Source organism: Octopus bimaculoides, chromosome 23 (genome assembly GCF_001194135.2).
Source record: "Octopus bimaculoides isolate UCB-OBI-ISO-001 chromosome 23, ASM119413v2, whole genome shotgun sequence".
NCBI lineage: Eukaryota > Metazoa > Mollusca > Cephalopoda > Octopoda > Octopodidae > Octopus > Octopus bimaculoides.
The window spans coordinates 18,435,773-18,453,979 of NC_069003.1; the positions used below are offsets into that span (position 1 = coordinate 18,435,773).

Genomic DNA, 18,207 nt, shown 5'->3' on the forward strand with positions numbered 1-18,207 from the left:
AATATAAAATTCAGACTGTGACTTAAAAACAAAATGTTTTTAATTTTTAAAGAAATCTTTTAAATTAAATAGTTTCTTTGGTTTGATGAGATCAGCTGCGATGCTGATGAAGCAATATTTATAAAATAACGAGGCCTAAATAGGAAAATGTGATGAATCAGTGTCTGAGGAGATGCCACACCATTATAATCTGCTTTTTCATTATGCAATTACATCAAGCTGGGTTTTAATTGTAAACAGTTTTTACAGTAATGTAGAATGTTTATATATGGCAACAAAAAAAAAAAAAAAAAAGCTTTGAATGTTGTGGATAATAAGATTTCTAACCTTAGGTCCCTTCTAATCAAGCAGACCTATGGTCAAAGTAAGCAACACATTTTCTAGTGAAAATATTAAATGAAAAAAACATGCTGTAGTTCAGTTCATAAATACAATACGGAAATTGAGTTACACAGGAGAGTTCCACATGAGCAAGCACGCTTGGCCTCTTACTATGGAAACAAGCACCTATATATTTGTGGCTTTAATTGGCTAAAATTGTCCCAAATTTGCAAACGTTAAAAGCTATTTACTACTAATTTATGGCAAAAATTTCCATTATTTGCATACAATACACTAAATTTGAAATCAGTTGGAACAAAATTGAAAGGTGAAAGCCAATCAGAAAAGATCTGATTTGACTTTCGTTTCTAGCAGGTTGAGCAACCTTGTAGATTGGTTCTCTTATTGTCAGGGGTGCAGTGTATAAAAAACAAATTTGTCTCCACTGGGGTGTAAACTCTCATAAGTAAAGATAGTATAGCATATTTAACCGAACCATATTTTATTTACAACACCAGCATATTCAATTCTCACTGTTAAATCCAGAATATTAATTAATAATACTTATTCATGCCCTCAACAAACTAATTAACCCACCATGAAAAATATGATAAGTCAATTGAATAAGTCGTGTCAATTTGTTGAAGCAATAACATAGCTGACTTTCATCTGCAGAAATGGTTGGAAGAGGCACTCCACCACCACCGGAAACCTTAAACGTTACTTTCTTTTCCTTCTTAAACTGAATAATTACCCTAGTTCTACCCCATACACTTCCCAAGCCTTTAATCAGTCGTCTTTATTAGGTAACAAACACGAAGAGTTGATGGTGGTTGTGCAAGGCAACAATATTAACTAGGTTATGGCTATTCCGTCCAGTACGGAAGGAACCACGGGGATCAGAAACGTTTCACCGGATGCAAGTTGTTTTTCAAAAGCCTCTCAACCTTTGTAAATCTGATATTATAAGAGAAAAAAATTCCCCAAGGGACTCAAGGGTGGGAAAAAGTTTCCACAGATGTTCCTCATCTTGTCAAACTGATGCTGTTTTGGGGGTTTCTCAGATTTTCATCCATGTAAAATTGTAAATTTAAATAGATTAAATTTCATTACAACTGAACATATTTTGTTCTTCGCCTTCAGTACTATTCTTCTTATTAATATTATTAGGGAGGTGAGCTGGCAGAACCGCAAGATGCTTATTAGCGGCATGTCCTCTGTCTTTATGTTTTGAGTTCAAATAGTGGCAAGGTCGACTTTGCCTTTCATCCTTTTGGGGTTGATGCAATGAGGTCCCTGAAATTACTGGCCTTGTGCCAAAATTAGAAAGTATTATTATTATTATTATTTATTATCTGCTATCTTATCCAAATGACCTGTTGTTTCCTCGACCAGCCCTAATTCTTGAAAATTCTCAAAGTTTTGTTAACCACTTGCTTCTCCCATGTTTATTGTTAATTACTGGCTCACTTTGTCTGTGGTTATGCCACTTTTACTAGGGAATAGGGCAGCCACAGTGCTTTGCTGTTCATGATGTGCCCTCCTGTCCCACCCCACCCCCTGTACCGGAAGTCTTTATCCTCTGACCTCTACCGGAGGACTTTCTCCTGAGCACCTCTAACGGCTTTCTATACGGAACACTTTTCCCACTCCCTTCCCCTCCATCCCTACCTAGTGTTTATCTCCTGTTGAACACAGTTATTATGTAGCGAATAAAATGATGGTGTAGTGTATGCAGGTTGAAGGCTATTTGTATGTTTACGTGATCTGTCAAACGCGAGCTTCCTTTCCAAATGCATAATACTGCTGTCCCCTATCCCAGGTTCTTGCCGGCCCATGCCTTCCACATTCCACACCCTCAGAGTTGGCACATTGAAAGGTAGGTTTGGTGGGATTGTTGAGATGCTTGAACAGAGATCTGTAGATTTGTGTTGCATCAAAAAAGTAAGGTGGAGAGGAAGTGCTGCTAGGTTCCTCACAGGCAAAGAATACAGATATAAGATTTTCTAGGTGGGGAACACTGATGGGGTTGGGGGCGTGGGTATACTTCTTGCAGAGAAATGGGTGGATAATGTAATTGAAGTAGTCAGAATTTGTGATAGAATACTTAAGCTTAGATTAGTGCTGCAACATGGATTAGCAACCATTGTCTTAGCCTATGACCCTCAGCCTGGGCTACCTGATGAACAGAAAGACCGGTTTTATGACACCCTCTTGCAGACTACCTCATCGATGAATGACAGGGACCATCTCTTTGTGGCTGGCGAATTCAATGGGCTTGTTGGACAACATACAGGGGGCTTTCGTGGTGTGCATGGTGGCAACGGATTTGGTTCCTGCAATGAAGAGGGAACAAGGCTGCTGGAATTCTGTGATGCAAATGATCTTATGATCTGTAATACTAACTTCAGGAAACTTGCAAGTTCCCTGCTCACCTACCAGTCTGGTAGGCACACTAGTCAGATTGACTACATTCTCACCAGGAAATGGGAAAGATGGCTACTTAGAAATGCCAAAACTTACCCAGGTGAAGAATGCACCCCACAGCATAAGTTAGTAGTTAGCGACTTCTGGATCAGGGCTAAATGGCTGCCCAGAAAACAACCAATGTGGAAAAGAAGGGTCTGGAAGCTTAAGGATCCTCTGAATGGACAAAGATTTAGAGACTTATTACTTGAAGCTTTTGATGAAAAAGAGGATATAGCATCACGTAATGTGGAGGACAACTGGAGGTTCCTATGGGACAACTGTTGAGGGCTACTGACTAGATCTGTGGCTGATGCAAAGCCCTCTCTCGACCTAAGGTAACGTGGTGGTGGAACAATGGAGGTGACAGGTCCATTAAGGAAAAGAAACAGGCATGGAAGGACTGGAAGTATGGTGGTAGCAGGGAATTGTATCAGATTGCCAGAAGGGTTACTAGGAGACAGGTTTACCTAGCCAGAGGGGAAGTAGATAAGAAAAGAATTTGTCAATGTTCTGCATCATGAGGACAAGAGACTTGATGTGTTTTGAATTGCAAGACAGTGTGTGAGAGAAAATCGTGATGTCATAAGAGAGAAATGTGTCTGCATGGAAGATGGCTGACTTGCATTTAATGATGCTGCAAAGGTTGCTATGAATGGGAGAAAGAGAGTCTGCCAAATGTCAACTCAACAGAGGGAACAGCTATTTGAATTGACAATACCTTGGTAGATAAGCAATTAAGGTTATGAAGACAGGGAAAGCTCCTGGCCCATCAGGAATCACTGCTGAGATGTTTAAAATATTGGCAATGTAGGCTATAGTCTAGTTGCCTGTATAGTTAACCAGGTGATACATGAAGGAGTCATACCCAATGACTGCTGTAGCAGCACCACAGTCAACTGCTACACCGAATATGTACAGAAAACAAATTCCATCGCATGCCAGGGGGTAAAACTAGAAGTTGTTGATAGCTTCCGTTACTCAGTTTACCAAGTCAGTAGTGGGGTTGGATGCTCTGAGAGTGTAGGTACTAGAATAAGAATAGCTGTGAAACATGGACTGTGACTGTTGAGGACATGCATAGGCTTGAAAGAAATGTAGCTAGTATACTCCGCTGGATGTGTAATATCAGTGTGCATACATGACAGAATGTAAGCACCCTGAGAGAAAAGTTGGACATAAGAAGCATCAGATGTGGTGTGCAAGGGAGACAACTGCGATGGTATGATCATGTGTTGTGTATAGATGAGGAGAGCTGTGTGAAGAAGTGCCATACCCTAACAGGAGGGAACCCGTGGAAGAGGTAGTCCCAGGAAGACATGGTGGTGAAGCATGACTTTCGAATGTTGGGCCTCGCAGAGGCAATGACATGAGACTGAGACCTTTGGAGATATGCTGTGCTTGAGAAGACCTGGCAAGCCAAGTGAGATCATAGCCATGACCAATGCCAGTGTCGCATAACCAGCCCATTTAAGAGTACCCTTCAATCGTTGGGCAATATGCTGTGTTTGAGAAGACCTGTTGAGCCAAGGGAAATCGAAGTTGTGGCTGATACCAGCACCGCCTGACAGGCACCCGTGCCGGCAGCACGTAGAAAGCACCATTCGAGCGTGGCCAATGCCAGTGCTACCTGACTGGCACCCATGTCGGTGGCACATAAAAAGCACCATTCGAGTGTGGTTGATGCCAGTGCTGCCTGACTGGCTCCCATGCCAGTGGCACTTAAAAAGAACCCGCTTCAGTCTTGGAGAGGTTGGTGTTAGGAAGAGCATCCAGCTGAAGAAACCTTGCCAGATCAGATTGGAGCCTGGTGCAGCCTACTGGCTTGCCAGTCCTCAGTCAAACCGTCCAACCCATGCCAGCATGGAAAGTGGACGTTGAACGATGATGATGATGTAAGCTGGCAGAATCATTAACACACTGGATAAAACACATAGTGAAATTTTGTCTGTCTTTACATTCTAAGTTCAAATTCCACCGAGGTCGATTTTTCTCTTTCATCCTTTTGAGGTCAATGAAATGCAAGAGTGGGCTGAAAAGTTCATAGGCTAACCATGAAGGAGTGATGGTAGAGCTGTGAAATCTTGCATACCTTAATTGTAACCCTTCTTATTAAAAACTGATGAGGTGTAACATGGATGGACAAAGATACTAGAAGAAGTCAAAATTATCCATACTTTCGCCAAAACTTTCTTCAGATTGACTGCAATGCCTTCAGTGCTTACTTGCAAAAACACAGTGTTCTTGTGGTTATGTATATGAAGTTTGGCCTTGATCAGTGTTGTTCTCTTTTTTGTGTTACAAAGTAAACATGGCCATACCACTGGCAGTGTGCATCAAGGAAGAACAGAGATCAGTGATATGATTTCCCTGGTTGTCAGGGGCTGAAATTCCTCAAAGGCTTTCAGTACAATATGGGTACAACATTCTACTATACAGAAGTGTATATGAGTGGATTGAGAAGTTTAAAAATGACCAGGGAAGCAAGAGGGAACAGAACACCCATCAACCTCCAATACCGATGTGATGATTCAACAAGCTTGATAGTTCTGGTGAACCGACAGTGACCATCAATGTGGTGGCATGTTCTCTGCAAATTAGTCATGGTTCTGTATATGAATTCATTTACAAGCTTCACTTCTGTAAAGTCTGTGAGAGATGAGTGCCAAGAGACAGAAATGCATAAGTGCAATTGTGTGGAGACTTGTCAACACTTACTTGACTGCTACAATGATGAAGGCAAAACATTTTGGAGAGAATCATCATAGGAGATGAGATATGAGCCCACTGCTTTGAGCCAGAATCTAAAAGGCAGAGTATAGAGAGGAAACACCTGGAATTGCCAGTGAAAAAAGAAATTACAGACTCCACAGAAAAAGTGATGCTAAACATTTTTGGGGATACAAAAGGGCCTATACTGGAACTTTACCTGGAAAAGAGGTCACAGTCACTACAGTGAAATACTGGCCAACAAACTGAAACCAGTAATTTGAAGCAGATGCCAAGGTCTCTTGTCAAAGCAAGTGTTATTGTTGCATGACAATACTTACCCACATAAAGACACACACACTGTTGAAACCATTGGAAAGTTGGGTTTTGAGTTGCTAGGACACCCCGCATAGAGTCCTTCTGATTATCATCTCCTTGGACCACTCAAACATCCTTTACAAGGTTGTCAATTTGTTACTGATGAAAAAGCACAGGAAATGGTGCATAAATGACCACACCACCAACCAAGAACCTTCTTCTCTGATGGAATAAGCAAGCTTGTGAACCACTGAAAGAAGTGCATTGAAAAGCAAAGGGACTATGTAAAAAAATAATGTAATTATTCAAACCCTGCTTTTGTTTTAGTAAATTACAGATACAAGAGTGCAAATGATCTTTGATTTACCCTTGTACCTTCAAATTCAAGACTTGGCCTGAATGCTTCTAATGGAATAGACCCTGTTTAGAGTACGCTGGTGCACCAATGTACTAGGAGCTGAGGTTAAACCAGGGAACAGATTAAGTTTACCAAAAATAGACACAAATCCCCAACAGGCTCCACAGAATTTCTTTCACAAAGTTTTGAATTACCTGAGACCCTAAAGTGAGATGAAACCCGAAACACATATTTATGAAGTGAAATTTTGAATTTTGTTAACCCACCACAGCCTTCATTCTCACTACCCTGTAAAACTCTTTACACCAACAACAACAACAACAAAACTATGTTTAAAATGAATTAAAATGTCAACAATGAAACTTGATCTCTCCTCCACACACACACACACTCTCTCTCTCTCTCACACACACACATATGTACACACAGACATGCACATACATGTGAGATTAGTGAAGTATTAAAACAGAAAATAATTTGATACCAATTAGATTGATTGCTGCTTAAGTGACTTTCTCAGTGTGGAATAATTAGAACAACAGTGACATTTTCACTTTAAAACAGCACCAGATGAAATAAAGATCTGAAGACATTTTCATGTAAATTTTTTTTATTTATATATTAAAAAAAAGTAAAAGAAAGCAAATTTATTTTTTACGAGTTTTAAATTGATTTTTGTTTCCTCACTAAATTTCTTTCTTTGCTAATTTTTTCCCTATTTTGTAACCAATGATATTTATATACTTGGTTCTGGTTTGGTTATGGAACCTTCTGATCACAGAGACTTCACAAAGAAGTTTTTCATATTCTTTCCACTGAATAACACACTGTCCTCAGCAACTGGTATTTTCCAACAAGGCTTTGTGGAACGGGAATCGAATAATTCCAGTCTTTCTATCAGTTTGGCATCGAGCTTAAAGTTTCTGCCATTACCATCATTACCATAAAGTTCTTGAGCGTTGGACAGCATTTGGAATTGCTTTGATTTCTTGGAGTATATATCTGTATGAGCAAATTGTCCTAAATAAACAAAGAAAATCAGAAACCAATTCAGTTAAATGGGACTGACATATTTCATTTAACATGCAGAAAAAAAAGCCCCCCAAAATTGTTTAATTATTTGAAATCAATTGATTATCTTTTACACGTTTCAGTCATTGAACTGTGGCCATGCTGGGGTACCACCTTGTGAGGTTTAGTTAAACATATTGACCCTAGTGCTTATTTTTATTTTTTCTCTAAGCTGTCATGGACAACCCACAACCCACGGATTGCCTGTAGCCTGAAGGACTTTCTGAATGACATACTCTTTTCTTCTCTAGGCACAAGGCTCGAAATTTTTGGGGAGGGGGCCAGTTGATTAAATCGACTTCAGTATGCAACTGGTACTTAATTTTTCTACTCCAAAAGAATGAAAGGCAAAGTCAACCTCGTCAGGATTTGAACTCAGAGCGTAAAGACAGGCGAAATACCACTAAGCATTTCACCCTGTGTGCTAACATTTCTGCCAACTTGCTGCCTTTCTGAATGACATACTGAATGAAAAATTACCTTGAATTCTTTAGTAGTGCCTCCCACCAGATGATGTGTTATGTCCCATGTGGCCCACTTCTCGAAAAAGGTTGCCCATGCCTGAAAGTCTAGTTTTTATTCTTTGTTTTTTTTTTGCTGAACTGCTAAGATACAGGAACATAAACAAACCAACACTGGCAGAGAGACAAGCACTAACACAAAGATACACATTCATACACACACACACACACATACACACAAGGCGGCGAGCTGGTGGAAACGTTAGCACTCCGGGCGAAATGCTTAGCGGTATTTCATCTGCCGCTACATTCTGAGTTCAAATTCTGCCGAGGTCGACTTTGCCTTTCATCCTTTCGGGGTCGATTAAATAAGTACCAGTTACGCACTGGGGTCGATATAATCGACTTAATCCATTTGTCTGTCCTTGTTTGTCCCCTCTGTGTGTAGCCCCTTGTGGGCAGTAAAGAAATTACACACATACACACACACACACACTCATATACTCACACACACACACTCATATACACACACACACACACACACTCATATATACACACACACACACACACACGCACACAATGTGCTTCTTTCTATTTCCATCTATCAAATCCATTGACAAGGTATTAGTCAGACCAGAGCCATTGTAGAAGATACTTGGTAGTTTTATTGGCCTCAAAACTATGTGGCTGCAAAAGAAGCTTCTTAACCACCCAGCCATGTATCGATTGATTAATTAAAATGAATTAAAAAGCTTGATTGATTAATTAAAATGAATTAAAAAGCTTGATTGATTAATTAAAATGAATTAAAAAGCTTGATTGATTTATTAAAATGAATTAAAAAGCTTGATTGATTAATTAAAATGAATTAAAAAGCTTGATTGATTAATTAAAATGAATTAAAAAGCTTGATTGATTAATTAAAATGAATTAAAAAGCTTGCTTTATTAATTAAAATGAATTAAAAAGCTTGATTGATTAATTAAAATGAATTAAAAAGCTTGATTGATTAATTAAAATGAATTAAAAAGCTTGATTGATTAATTAAAATTAACACTAACTGAACAATGGAGAGGGAAAAATGTCATTAGCTGTAAAATTAATTATGCTCAAAAGAGATAGGAGAGGTAATTTCAAAATGTAGACGAATTTTAAAAATTGAATGTTGGGTAGTAGTGGCATGCAGAGTGGAGAGAAGGGTGTCTGAGGTTTGGCAAGTATGGTAGTAATGCTAGACATGTTCCATCCATGTTACACTTCATCAGTACTTTCAAGATCTGAATCAGCTGGGAGAGAGGAAGATTGTGAATGAACGCCTGAATTAGTGAACATTGAATGGTGTCACAAGGCAATACGGTTTAACACTACTGAAGTGTTAAAACAATGAAATGAGTAAAGAGAAATGTAAGTATATAAATATTTGTATGCCTATGTGTATCTATCTGTGTGTGTGTGTGTGTGTGTGTGTGTTTGTGTGTGTGTTTGTGTGTGTGTGTGTGTGTTTGTGTGGAGAGAGAGAGAGAGAGAGCGAAAGAAGTACAATGAGTATACATTTCTTTCACGGTAGATGAAAGGATTCTGTGCTAATTGGTATCATATTCCTTATAGTTATTATACTAAGTGAAGCAGAAACTTTAAATGACAACTCATTTCCTCTTCTTCTTTCTTCTACCTCCTCCTCCTCCTCCTTCTTCTTTTTCTTCTTATCAGTTGAACACTGGGGTTGATGTAATCAACACATCCCCTCCCCAAAATGGCTACCCATGTGGCAAAATTTGTAACCATTATTATTATTATTATTATTACTGCAGAATTGTTGGCAGGCTGGGCAAAATACTCTCTGTGGCATTTCATCCATCTTCATGGTTTGAGTTCAAATGTCTGTAAAGTTGACTGTCTTTCATCATTTTGGGGTTGATAGAATAAGTACCAGTTGAGAACTGGGGTGATTTAACCCCTTCCCCTATAGCAGAAAGGATTATTATTATTATCATTATTATTATCATTATTATTATCATTATTATTATTATTATCATTATTATTATTATTATCATTATTATTATTATTATTATTATTATTATTATTATTATTATTAAGGCAGTGAGCTGGCAGAATCGTTAGCATGTTGGGCAAAATGCTTAGCAGCATTTCATCTGTCTTCACGTTCTAAGTTCAAATTCTGCTGAGGTCGATGAAACACTGGGGCTAATGGCATTGACTATCCCCTCCCACAAATTTCAAGCCTTGTGCCTAAAGTAGAAAGGATTATTATTATTATTATTATTATTATTATTATTATTATTATTTACTTTTAATCTGCATGTTTGTTACAATCACTTGCTGAGACACACCCAATGTTCTAGGGTGAGTGAAGGATAAGAAATGTTATGATATGATTGAAAGCTTGGGAAGGAGAAGTGGAAGGGGCAGTGGCAAAATATCTTCATGTAATACAACACAGACATTTAAATTGACAGGATTTTTCTAAGGATGTGGGCAGTACTTGTCAGCACAATCTTTTGGATTTCTCTGAGAAATGGGATATTATCCTGGGATGTTTCTGACATCCCTATCATACCGAGGGTGCCCACAATGACAGGAATAGTTCTCGCTTTAAGATGCCACATCTTTTGTATTTCAATTTCCAGGTCTGTATATATACTTAATTTGTCAAATTCCTTTACAGATGTGGGAACTCTTACATCTATTAGTCTACAAGTATCTTCTTCCCTGACTTTAATGACTATGTCTGGTCGATTAGCCTGGATCATTCTGTTGATGTTGACTGGAAAATCCCAGAGGATAGTGACATTTTTACCTTCAAAAACTGGCTCAGGGTGATGTTCATACAAGTAAGCAGGAGTGCTGATTTTGTAATGTTTACATATTTTCCGATGTAAATATTTTCCTATCATGGTGATTTTTGTATTCGTTTGGTATCCGCACAGAACATCCTGAGATGAGATGGTCTATTGTTTCATCAAATTTATTGCAGAATCTGAATTTTGGGTGAGAACAGTTTTGAAGAACATTAGCCAGGTAGTTTTTGGTAAGCAAGATTTGTTCTTGTGCTGCTAGTATGAAACCTTCAGTCTCTGCTCTCAGTCCTGAGCTTCTCAGCAACTGATGGGTTGTTACTTGGTCAGCATCAGCATTTCGTTCTGGATCCACTGCTTCTCAATTTGTTTCTGCCTGTTCTTTTCTGCAGTCTGTTTAATATGTTGGGCATGTTTGGTGGCAGTGGTTTCAGATTCTTTATCTAATTCAGGGTTAATACCAAATTCCCTTGTGAATTTGCAAGCTTCCTTGACAATAGAATGTGATTTCTTGTTGCTTTTGTTTGCACTCAAGCCACAGCATCCAGTCCTCTGTATTAGATAAATACTTTTTCATTGCTATTATAGAAGTCTTATAGCGCAGTTCTACCTGCATCGTTCCTCTTCCCCCATTACTTCTAGGTAGGTACAGATGATCAACGTCTGCTTTTGTGGGGTGGGGGGATGCATGTTCTTAGTAGTTTTCTTGTCTTCCTGTCCAGGCATTGGAGCTCTGTAAGATTCCAGTTAATGATGTTAAAACTGTATTGGACAACTGGAAGTGCCAGGGTGTTAATGACTTCGATGCGGTTTTTGGAGTTGGGCTCAGTTTTAGTATGAGTCTTACTCTCCTGTAATATTTCTTTTTTATGTTTTCCTTCATAGTAGCATGTTGTACACCATCTCCTACATTTATCCCCAAGTATTTATAGCTTACTTGTGAGTCAAGCTCCTTGATGGTAGTGTCGGTATCTAATTTAATGGAAGCTGTTTGTTTGAGCTTAACTCTCACAAAAGTTGCTTTAGCACACTCATCAAGGCCAAAATCCATCCCGATGTCATTGCTGAACTCTTTAACAGTTGTTAACAGCCCTACTAGCTCTTCGTCATTTCTAGCAAATAACTTCAGATTGTCTGTATAAAACAGCTGGTTTGCTATAATATTATATACTTTGAACCCATACCTGGTGTTACTCAGTTCGTTTGAGAGTGGGATCAATGCCATGCAAAAGAGTAATGGGGAGAGGAAGTCACCTTGAAAGATGCCTTGTTTGATGTTGATGTTGTTAGATTGGTTCATCCCATTACTATGGTGTAGAAGGAAACGTGTATTCCACTTGGCCATGCTACCATGCTAAGAATATGGAGATGACAGGAGAGATCTTATATATCTAAGGGCCTTGAGTAGCCAATTATGTGGGACACTACCAAACGCTTTCCTGTAGTCTATCCATGCCATACTCAGGTTCTTCTTGTTGCTTCGGTAATTCTCTAGAATCATTTTATTTATGAGAAATTGATCTTTGCATCCATAAGAATTCTTTTTATAACCATGGTGTTGAGACATGTAATTGGTCAGTAGTTCTTTGGATTTTTTGTTTCTTCAGTTTTTGGTAGAAAATATGTTGTTCTTTCGGTCAGCCAGGCATATATTTGCTCTGGGTTCTGGATGACATCAGTTAGTGATGCAGCAAAATTCAGCCAGAAGTTAAGGATCTGGTCCAGTCCTGGGGTTTTCTATTTGTGAGACTTTCTAAGAACACATCCTAATTCTCCTACTCCTTTTGCCTCCCATTTCTACTCTTCAGCCTCATCCAGTCTTACTTTCTTACGTTCTATCTAATGAGCTTCAGCATTATATTCTTTTTTGTTGCTCCATATCTTCTTCCAAAACTCTTCCATTTCTTCCGTCTTAGGTGGCTCCTTTACTTCTATCTTGCTTTTGCCAATTTCCCTACAAAATTTCTTTGTATCATCATCATCATCATCATCATTATTATTTTTTATTATTATTTCCATTTTGTTGCTGTTCTTGTATTACAGTGAGTCCTAACTGATTTTGCAGTCAATTTAAAGACTCACACACACATACATGTAAAAATAAATCCCCAATTTAAAGTTGTTTGATAAGGTTTCACTTAAGTTATGTATATTTAAACATTTTGTACTAGAAACACTAATGTTGCAAAAATTTCCATAATCTACTTAATTACTACCATGATTCTAAGACAGTATCTTTTACCATTTTACCAAATTAAAAGTCTTTCGGTTTTATTTTAAGAAACCATTATCCTGATATTACCCAGATCACATATCTAGAGAAGTTAATGGTTGAACTTTTCATTTGCATTAACCAACTTTTATGATCTTTCTTTGAGAAAATCCTCAACTGCCATATTTTATGACATACAAGTCAATGTAGTACTGTACTTTCCTGAAAATAAAACCTAACAGAAAATAAGACCTAACATGACCAGTGGTCAGTACTGGTCAGTAGAAGTAAAAAACAAGTACACATTTTCTTTCAAGGCAAAAATCTCCCAGAAAATAGCATGATGAAATTGAATGAGAAATCATTTGCCAGGTCATTTTCACCCCTAAGCAAGATGAGTTTAAGAAGAAAGAATTATTCCATCCAGTACAAGAAAGGAATTATGGAAGACTCGCTGGGCAAGAATCTTACTGTTTTCTGCAAAGAAAAGAATTTAGATCTCTGAATGGTTCAAGAAAGGCGAGTAGACTACGATAAACTCAGTCAACAAGTGAACAAGAGAAACGCAAAGGGGCACAAGTGTGGATCAGGTCAGCAACCACTATTTTCTGAGCTGGAAGATGTCATCTGAGAATGGGTTGCTGACAGGAGAGCAAAGGCTTTGATTGTTTGCAGGACTGATAGTCAAGCATTTGCCCTTGCAAATGCACCACAGTTTGGTATATTTCCAGAGGAATTCAAAGCATCACAACAGTGGCTGGATGGTTTCCTTCAATGACATGAACTTTCTCTGAGAAGACTGTCAACACTGTTCAAACTGGAAGATACCGAGATTATTAAATGTGCACTTGCATTTAAGTCCTTTGTTGATGGGATAGACTGTTCTAAATACCGTCTCTCCAACATGTTTGCTATGGATGAAACTGCACTGTTCATGGGCCATGGATCTCAATCGACAGTTGATTAAAGGGGTGTGTCATCAATCTACATTCCCTTTACTGGTTACAAAAGTGCATGAGTTACATGTATCTTGGCAATTCGTCTCGATGGAAGTAAAGCCCCATCTCTAATCATCACTAAAGGCAGGAAGGATAAAACTGAATGCATTTCAGGCATCTGTGTTCTGGAAACTGAAAAGGCATGGTGCACACAAGCAGTTTTAAGGAAGTGGATCAATTTCATGCTGTCACTTATTTTGTGAAGAGGTCAAGGAGGTCTGATAGCCTGGGATTCAGCCAGTACACACCGCGCAAAAGACACGAAGAACTTCCTTAGAGAAAGAAGAATAGCTCAAATGATTCCTGCAGGAACGACTGCCTATCTTCAGACTCTTGGCATTGCAATATTTAAACCATTCAAGGCCCATTGGTGCATAGAAGTCAATGACTACACTGAAAACAGAATGGTGAGAAACCAGCATAGAAATTTTGTAAAACCCAGCCTGCAAGAGATTGTGACTTGGGTGACGAATTCATGGAACAAAATCACAGGCAGCAGTGTGGCCATTGCACTTCGAGCAGGCTACCTGGACAAGAACTTCTCATTCAATGAGACATCTATTGCTTGACATAAGAGATTGGAGATGAAAGTTTTGCAGGAATTGGAGTCACATGAAAACTCCGCAGGAATTTTGAACTCCAGTAATTTGCAGAACAATGACATTCCAGAGGATGATGACATGACTGTTTTTGAATAAATTGTTGTTTATGAGTTTCTGAGTAAAAGAATATGTAAATTGTCAAGTAAATGTAAATAATTTTTCGTAATTTCTGTTTAATAAATTTCTGTCGTAATAAATCGTCAAGTAGATTGCTTTTCATAATTTCTGTTTATTTAGTAATTTCGTAATTTTTTATTTTGTAATGTTTTTCAGTACATGAAAAAAATATGAACTCCCCTGAAAATAAGCCCTAGTGAAAATTAATTAAGCCCTGTCTTATTTTGGGGGAAACATGGTATATTGTGCAAAACATTCAAACACATCTTTTTAGTTTGATAAAACTTACCTAGTAGTCCTGTTGTATCTGAAGACAAGCCAGAGTAGTCAGTGATGTAGAAATTGAGGAAACTGACACGTTTTGGGTAAGTATGTGATACCAAGGTTCGTTGTATCACGATGTGTGTTGAGTTGTTTATGTAAACATTCAAATGTTTGCCACTACCTGTGACAACAAGTTTCATTCCATTTATTTTCATGCTAGTTTCTTTTAGCCAAGATAACAGTATACCATGCACACGAATCATTCTTGGCGTGACATAAAGACTCAGCATAGAATGGGCGATTTTCACTGCTCCAAGATATGTTCTCTGGTGTCCGTCTTTGTTGATCACTTTGCTTGCCACCACTTTAGCAGTAATTCTGTCTCCTAGAAAGAATTGGCAGAAAAATATTAGTTTGTTTTTGTTTTCTACTCAATGAAGGGTTTTCAACATCTTAGGGCTGTGTGTAATTCCCATTATATGATTGTTCAAAATACATACATACATACATGCATACATATATACATACATACATACATACATACACACATACACACACATATACACACATACATACATACATACATACATACATACATACATACATACCAGTGAAAAAGAGAATACCTATGCGGAATTATTGAGAAATCTGCAGTTGCTCTATTCAGATTACAAGTTCAGGTTTACACCTGTAATTATTGAGATTCTGGGATATGTAACACACTGCCTAAATACCAATCTCGAGAAATTAGGCTTCTCAGAACCAGTTAGGAGAAAGCTAATTAGCTACAGATCCAATCCAACACCGGAACAGTAAAAATCTGTAAAACTTCCCAGAAGTTTAACATTTAAATATAAATGAGCATGTAAAATCCAGACTAACAGAATGCAACGGGAGAAAAATTAGAATTAGTATTCGATTATTCTAAAATTAAATATTCCATACAAACTACAAATCCATGGAAATGTACTGATTATGAGGTTGGTGTATCCGTTGCAGAACATCTTTGTGTCTTTGTTTACTAAATGTTTGTGTGAGTGTGTGCGTCTATGTGTATATATATATATATATATATATATATATATATATATCATTATCATCATCATCGTTGTTTAACGTCCACTTTCCATGCTGGTATGGGTTGGACAGTTTGACTGAGGACTGGCAAGCCAGAAGGTTGTACCAGGCTCCAACCTGATCTGGTAAGGTTTCTTCAGCTGGATGCCCTTCCTAACACCAACTACTCCGAGAGTGTAGTGGGTGCTTTTTACGTGCCACCAGCATGAGGGTCAGTCAGGCAGTACTGGCATTGACCACGCTTGAATGGTGCTTTTTACATGCCGCCAGCATGGGAGCCAGTCAAGCAGCACTGGCAACGACAATGGTGCTTTTTACAAGCCACCGGCACGGGACCAGTCCGATAGCACTGGCATTGACTGCCCTCAAATGGTGCATTTTATGTGCCAATATAAGTGAGTGCATGTGTGTATTTATGTATATAGCTGCATGACCTAGTGGCTAGGGTGTTGCACTCACAGTCACAAGATCATGGTTTCAGTTCCTAGACAAGGTGTTGCATTGTGTTCTTGAGCAAAGCACTTTATTTCATGTTGTTCTACAATAACTTTGCCACCTGGCGCATGGTACACTGTACCCCGGTTTGGACAATATTGATTTGATGGAGTGAATGAGTTAATGTGCAGCACATACATTTGATCCCTATAAAGTAAATCATTTGAGCCGGTCACTCAGCAAAAGCTGAACACCTCTATGTCATCTTCAATGGGAGAGTCCATCATACATACATACACACACGTGTGTGTGTGTGTGTGTATACATATATATATCGTTTGTAAAAAACATAAATCTGAAAGAAGAAGCGTGCGCTAAGACGTAAAGTTGTTTATATTAAAATTAGGGAGGGCTGGTTTATGGGATTTACCTTAGGTTTCCTGTCCATAAAGGGTTTAGCTTTATATCGTATCATCAGATCCCAAAAACCTGTTGGCCCAAGACCTCTAAAAAATATGGAGGAGGAAATGCCTCACTGCTCAAAGGTTACACTTGGGGATTATCTCCCTTTTCTATTGGCTATCGACTTCCAGCAGTGCCACCATCTTGTGGACTCCTGAAATGTAAACATGGCACAAAAATCTCTGTTCTGGAGTTCAGGATGTTCTATGGTTTGAGTGAGTCCTTTAGGATTCACGCACATTCAGCTAAGCATAACTTGCAATGTTTCATCATCAGCACCAGCATTACCAACAGCTTCCTTAACATCCACAGTAGCAAACCTGACAACTCCTATAGCAATAACAACAGGTCCAGTGCCACCACCAACAATAATAGCAATAATGGCAGTAATGCCAACAGCAGCAGCAGCAACAGTGGCCCTAGCAGAAACACCAGTAGAACCACAGCTAATGACACCTCTAGCAGCAATGGCAACTCTCCCACCAATGACGAGGACCACAACAACAACAGCGCCTTCACCATAACCAGCAGTGATGATACTGTAGGGAAGTGGTTATACACCATTAGGTGTACTCCGCTTCCGTACATTAAATTTCTTGAAGAAACAACGGAACGCAGATTCTGAACAACACAACAATATTTATTTACAGTGGAATTCGGCTCACGCTTGGAGGGAATTCGGTAGCTCGTCGCCTTTGGTTACTGAGACGCCGTCAATGAAGTTCGTGGTTATTTGTGTAGCTCTAGTGCTGGAATGTTGGAGAGAGCTCGGTGGGACGTCTAGGCTCGACGGAGATCAGCGAACGAAGAGAGTGAGAAAAGACGCCAAAGCTGGGTGTCGAACTCTACGCATGCGCATGAGACTCTTCCTGTATTCCTTCCGGAACTAGTCCCTGCGCATGCGTGGATAAAACTCCGGACATTGAACATATAACAGTCGTCTGCTATAGGTGTCACTACAATACCATTACCGACGCCACTACCACCTTCAGCAACGCCAACACCAGCTGTCCTAGTTTCAACAACAATGATGTCAGCAGCAGTAACAGCAACAACAACAATAACACCAGCAGATAAAGCACTGACAGCACACGCCGAAGGAAATACATTGGATGTTCTGGGAACTCTTTCAAGCAATGTTTCTCAAACCACAGGTCCTTCTTCAAAGTTCCAGAAAGGAGATACATAACATCACTGGCCAGCCACGTCTGGCAACTAACAGATGATGGGATTCCATACTCAATCTCATGGAAAATCCTTGAGGACCCAGGCCCCTATATCAATGGGATGAAGCGTTGCAAGTTGTGCATAACTGAATGCACAAGAATCCTAAAGGACTCACTCAAACTAGGGAACATCCTTAACTCCAGAATGGAGATTTCCAGGCCTTGTTTACATTTCAAGAGGTTCCTGCTAGCCTTTTGGAGTCCACAAGATGGCAGCACAGCCAGTAGTCAATAGCCAATAGTAAAGGGAGATAATCCCCAATTGCTACCTTTGAGCAGTGAGGCATTTCCCCC

General features: G+C 39.0%; 1 protein-coding gene across 1 annotated transcript in view; it reads right to left on the reverse strand.

Annotated features, from left to right (window-relative positions):
* Window positions 1–6,764: 6,764 nt before the first annotated feature.
* LOC106867818 (inter-alpha-trypsin inhibitor heavy chain H5) overlaps window positions 6,765–18,207 on the reverse strand; it is a 66,881-nt gene continuing 55,438 nt past the window's right edge. Inside the window, exons 11-12 of the mRNA XM_014912841.2 lie at window positions 14,739–15,098; window positions 6,765–7,192 (exon numbers count right to left, since the gene is read on the reverse strand). Of these exons, the coding sequence (XP_014768327.1) occupies window positions 6,948–7,192; window positions 14,739–15,098 (605 nt within the window). The 3' untranslated portion in view covers window positions 6,765–6,947. The remainder of the gene's footprint in view (window positions 7,193–14,738; window positions 15,099–18,207) is intronic.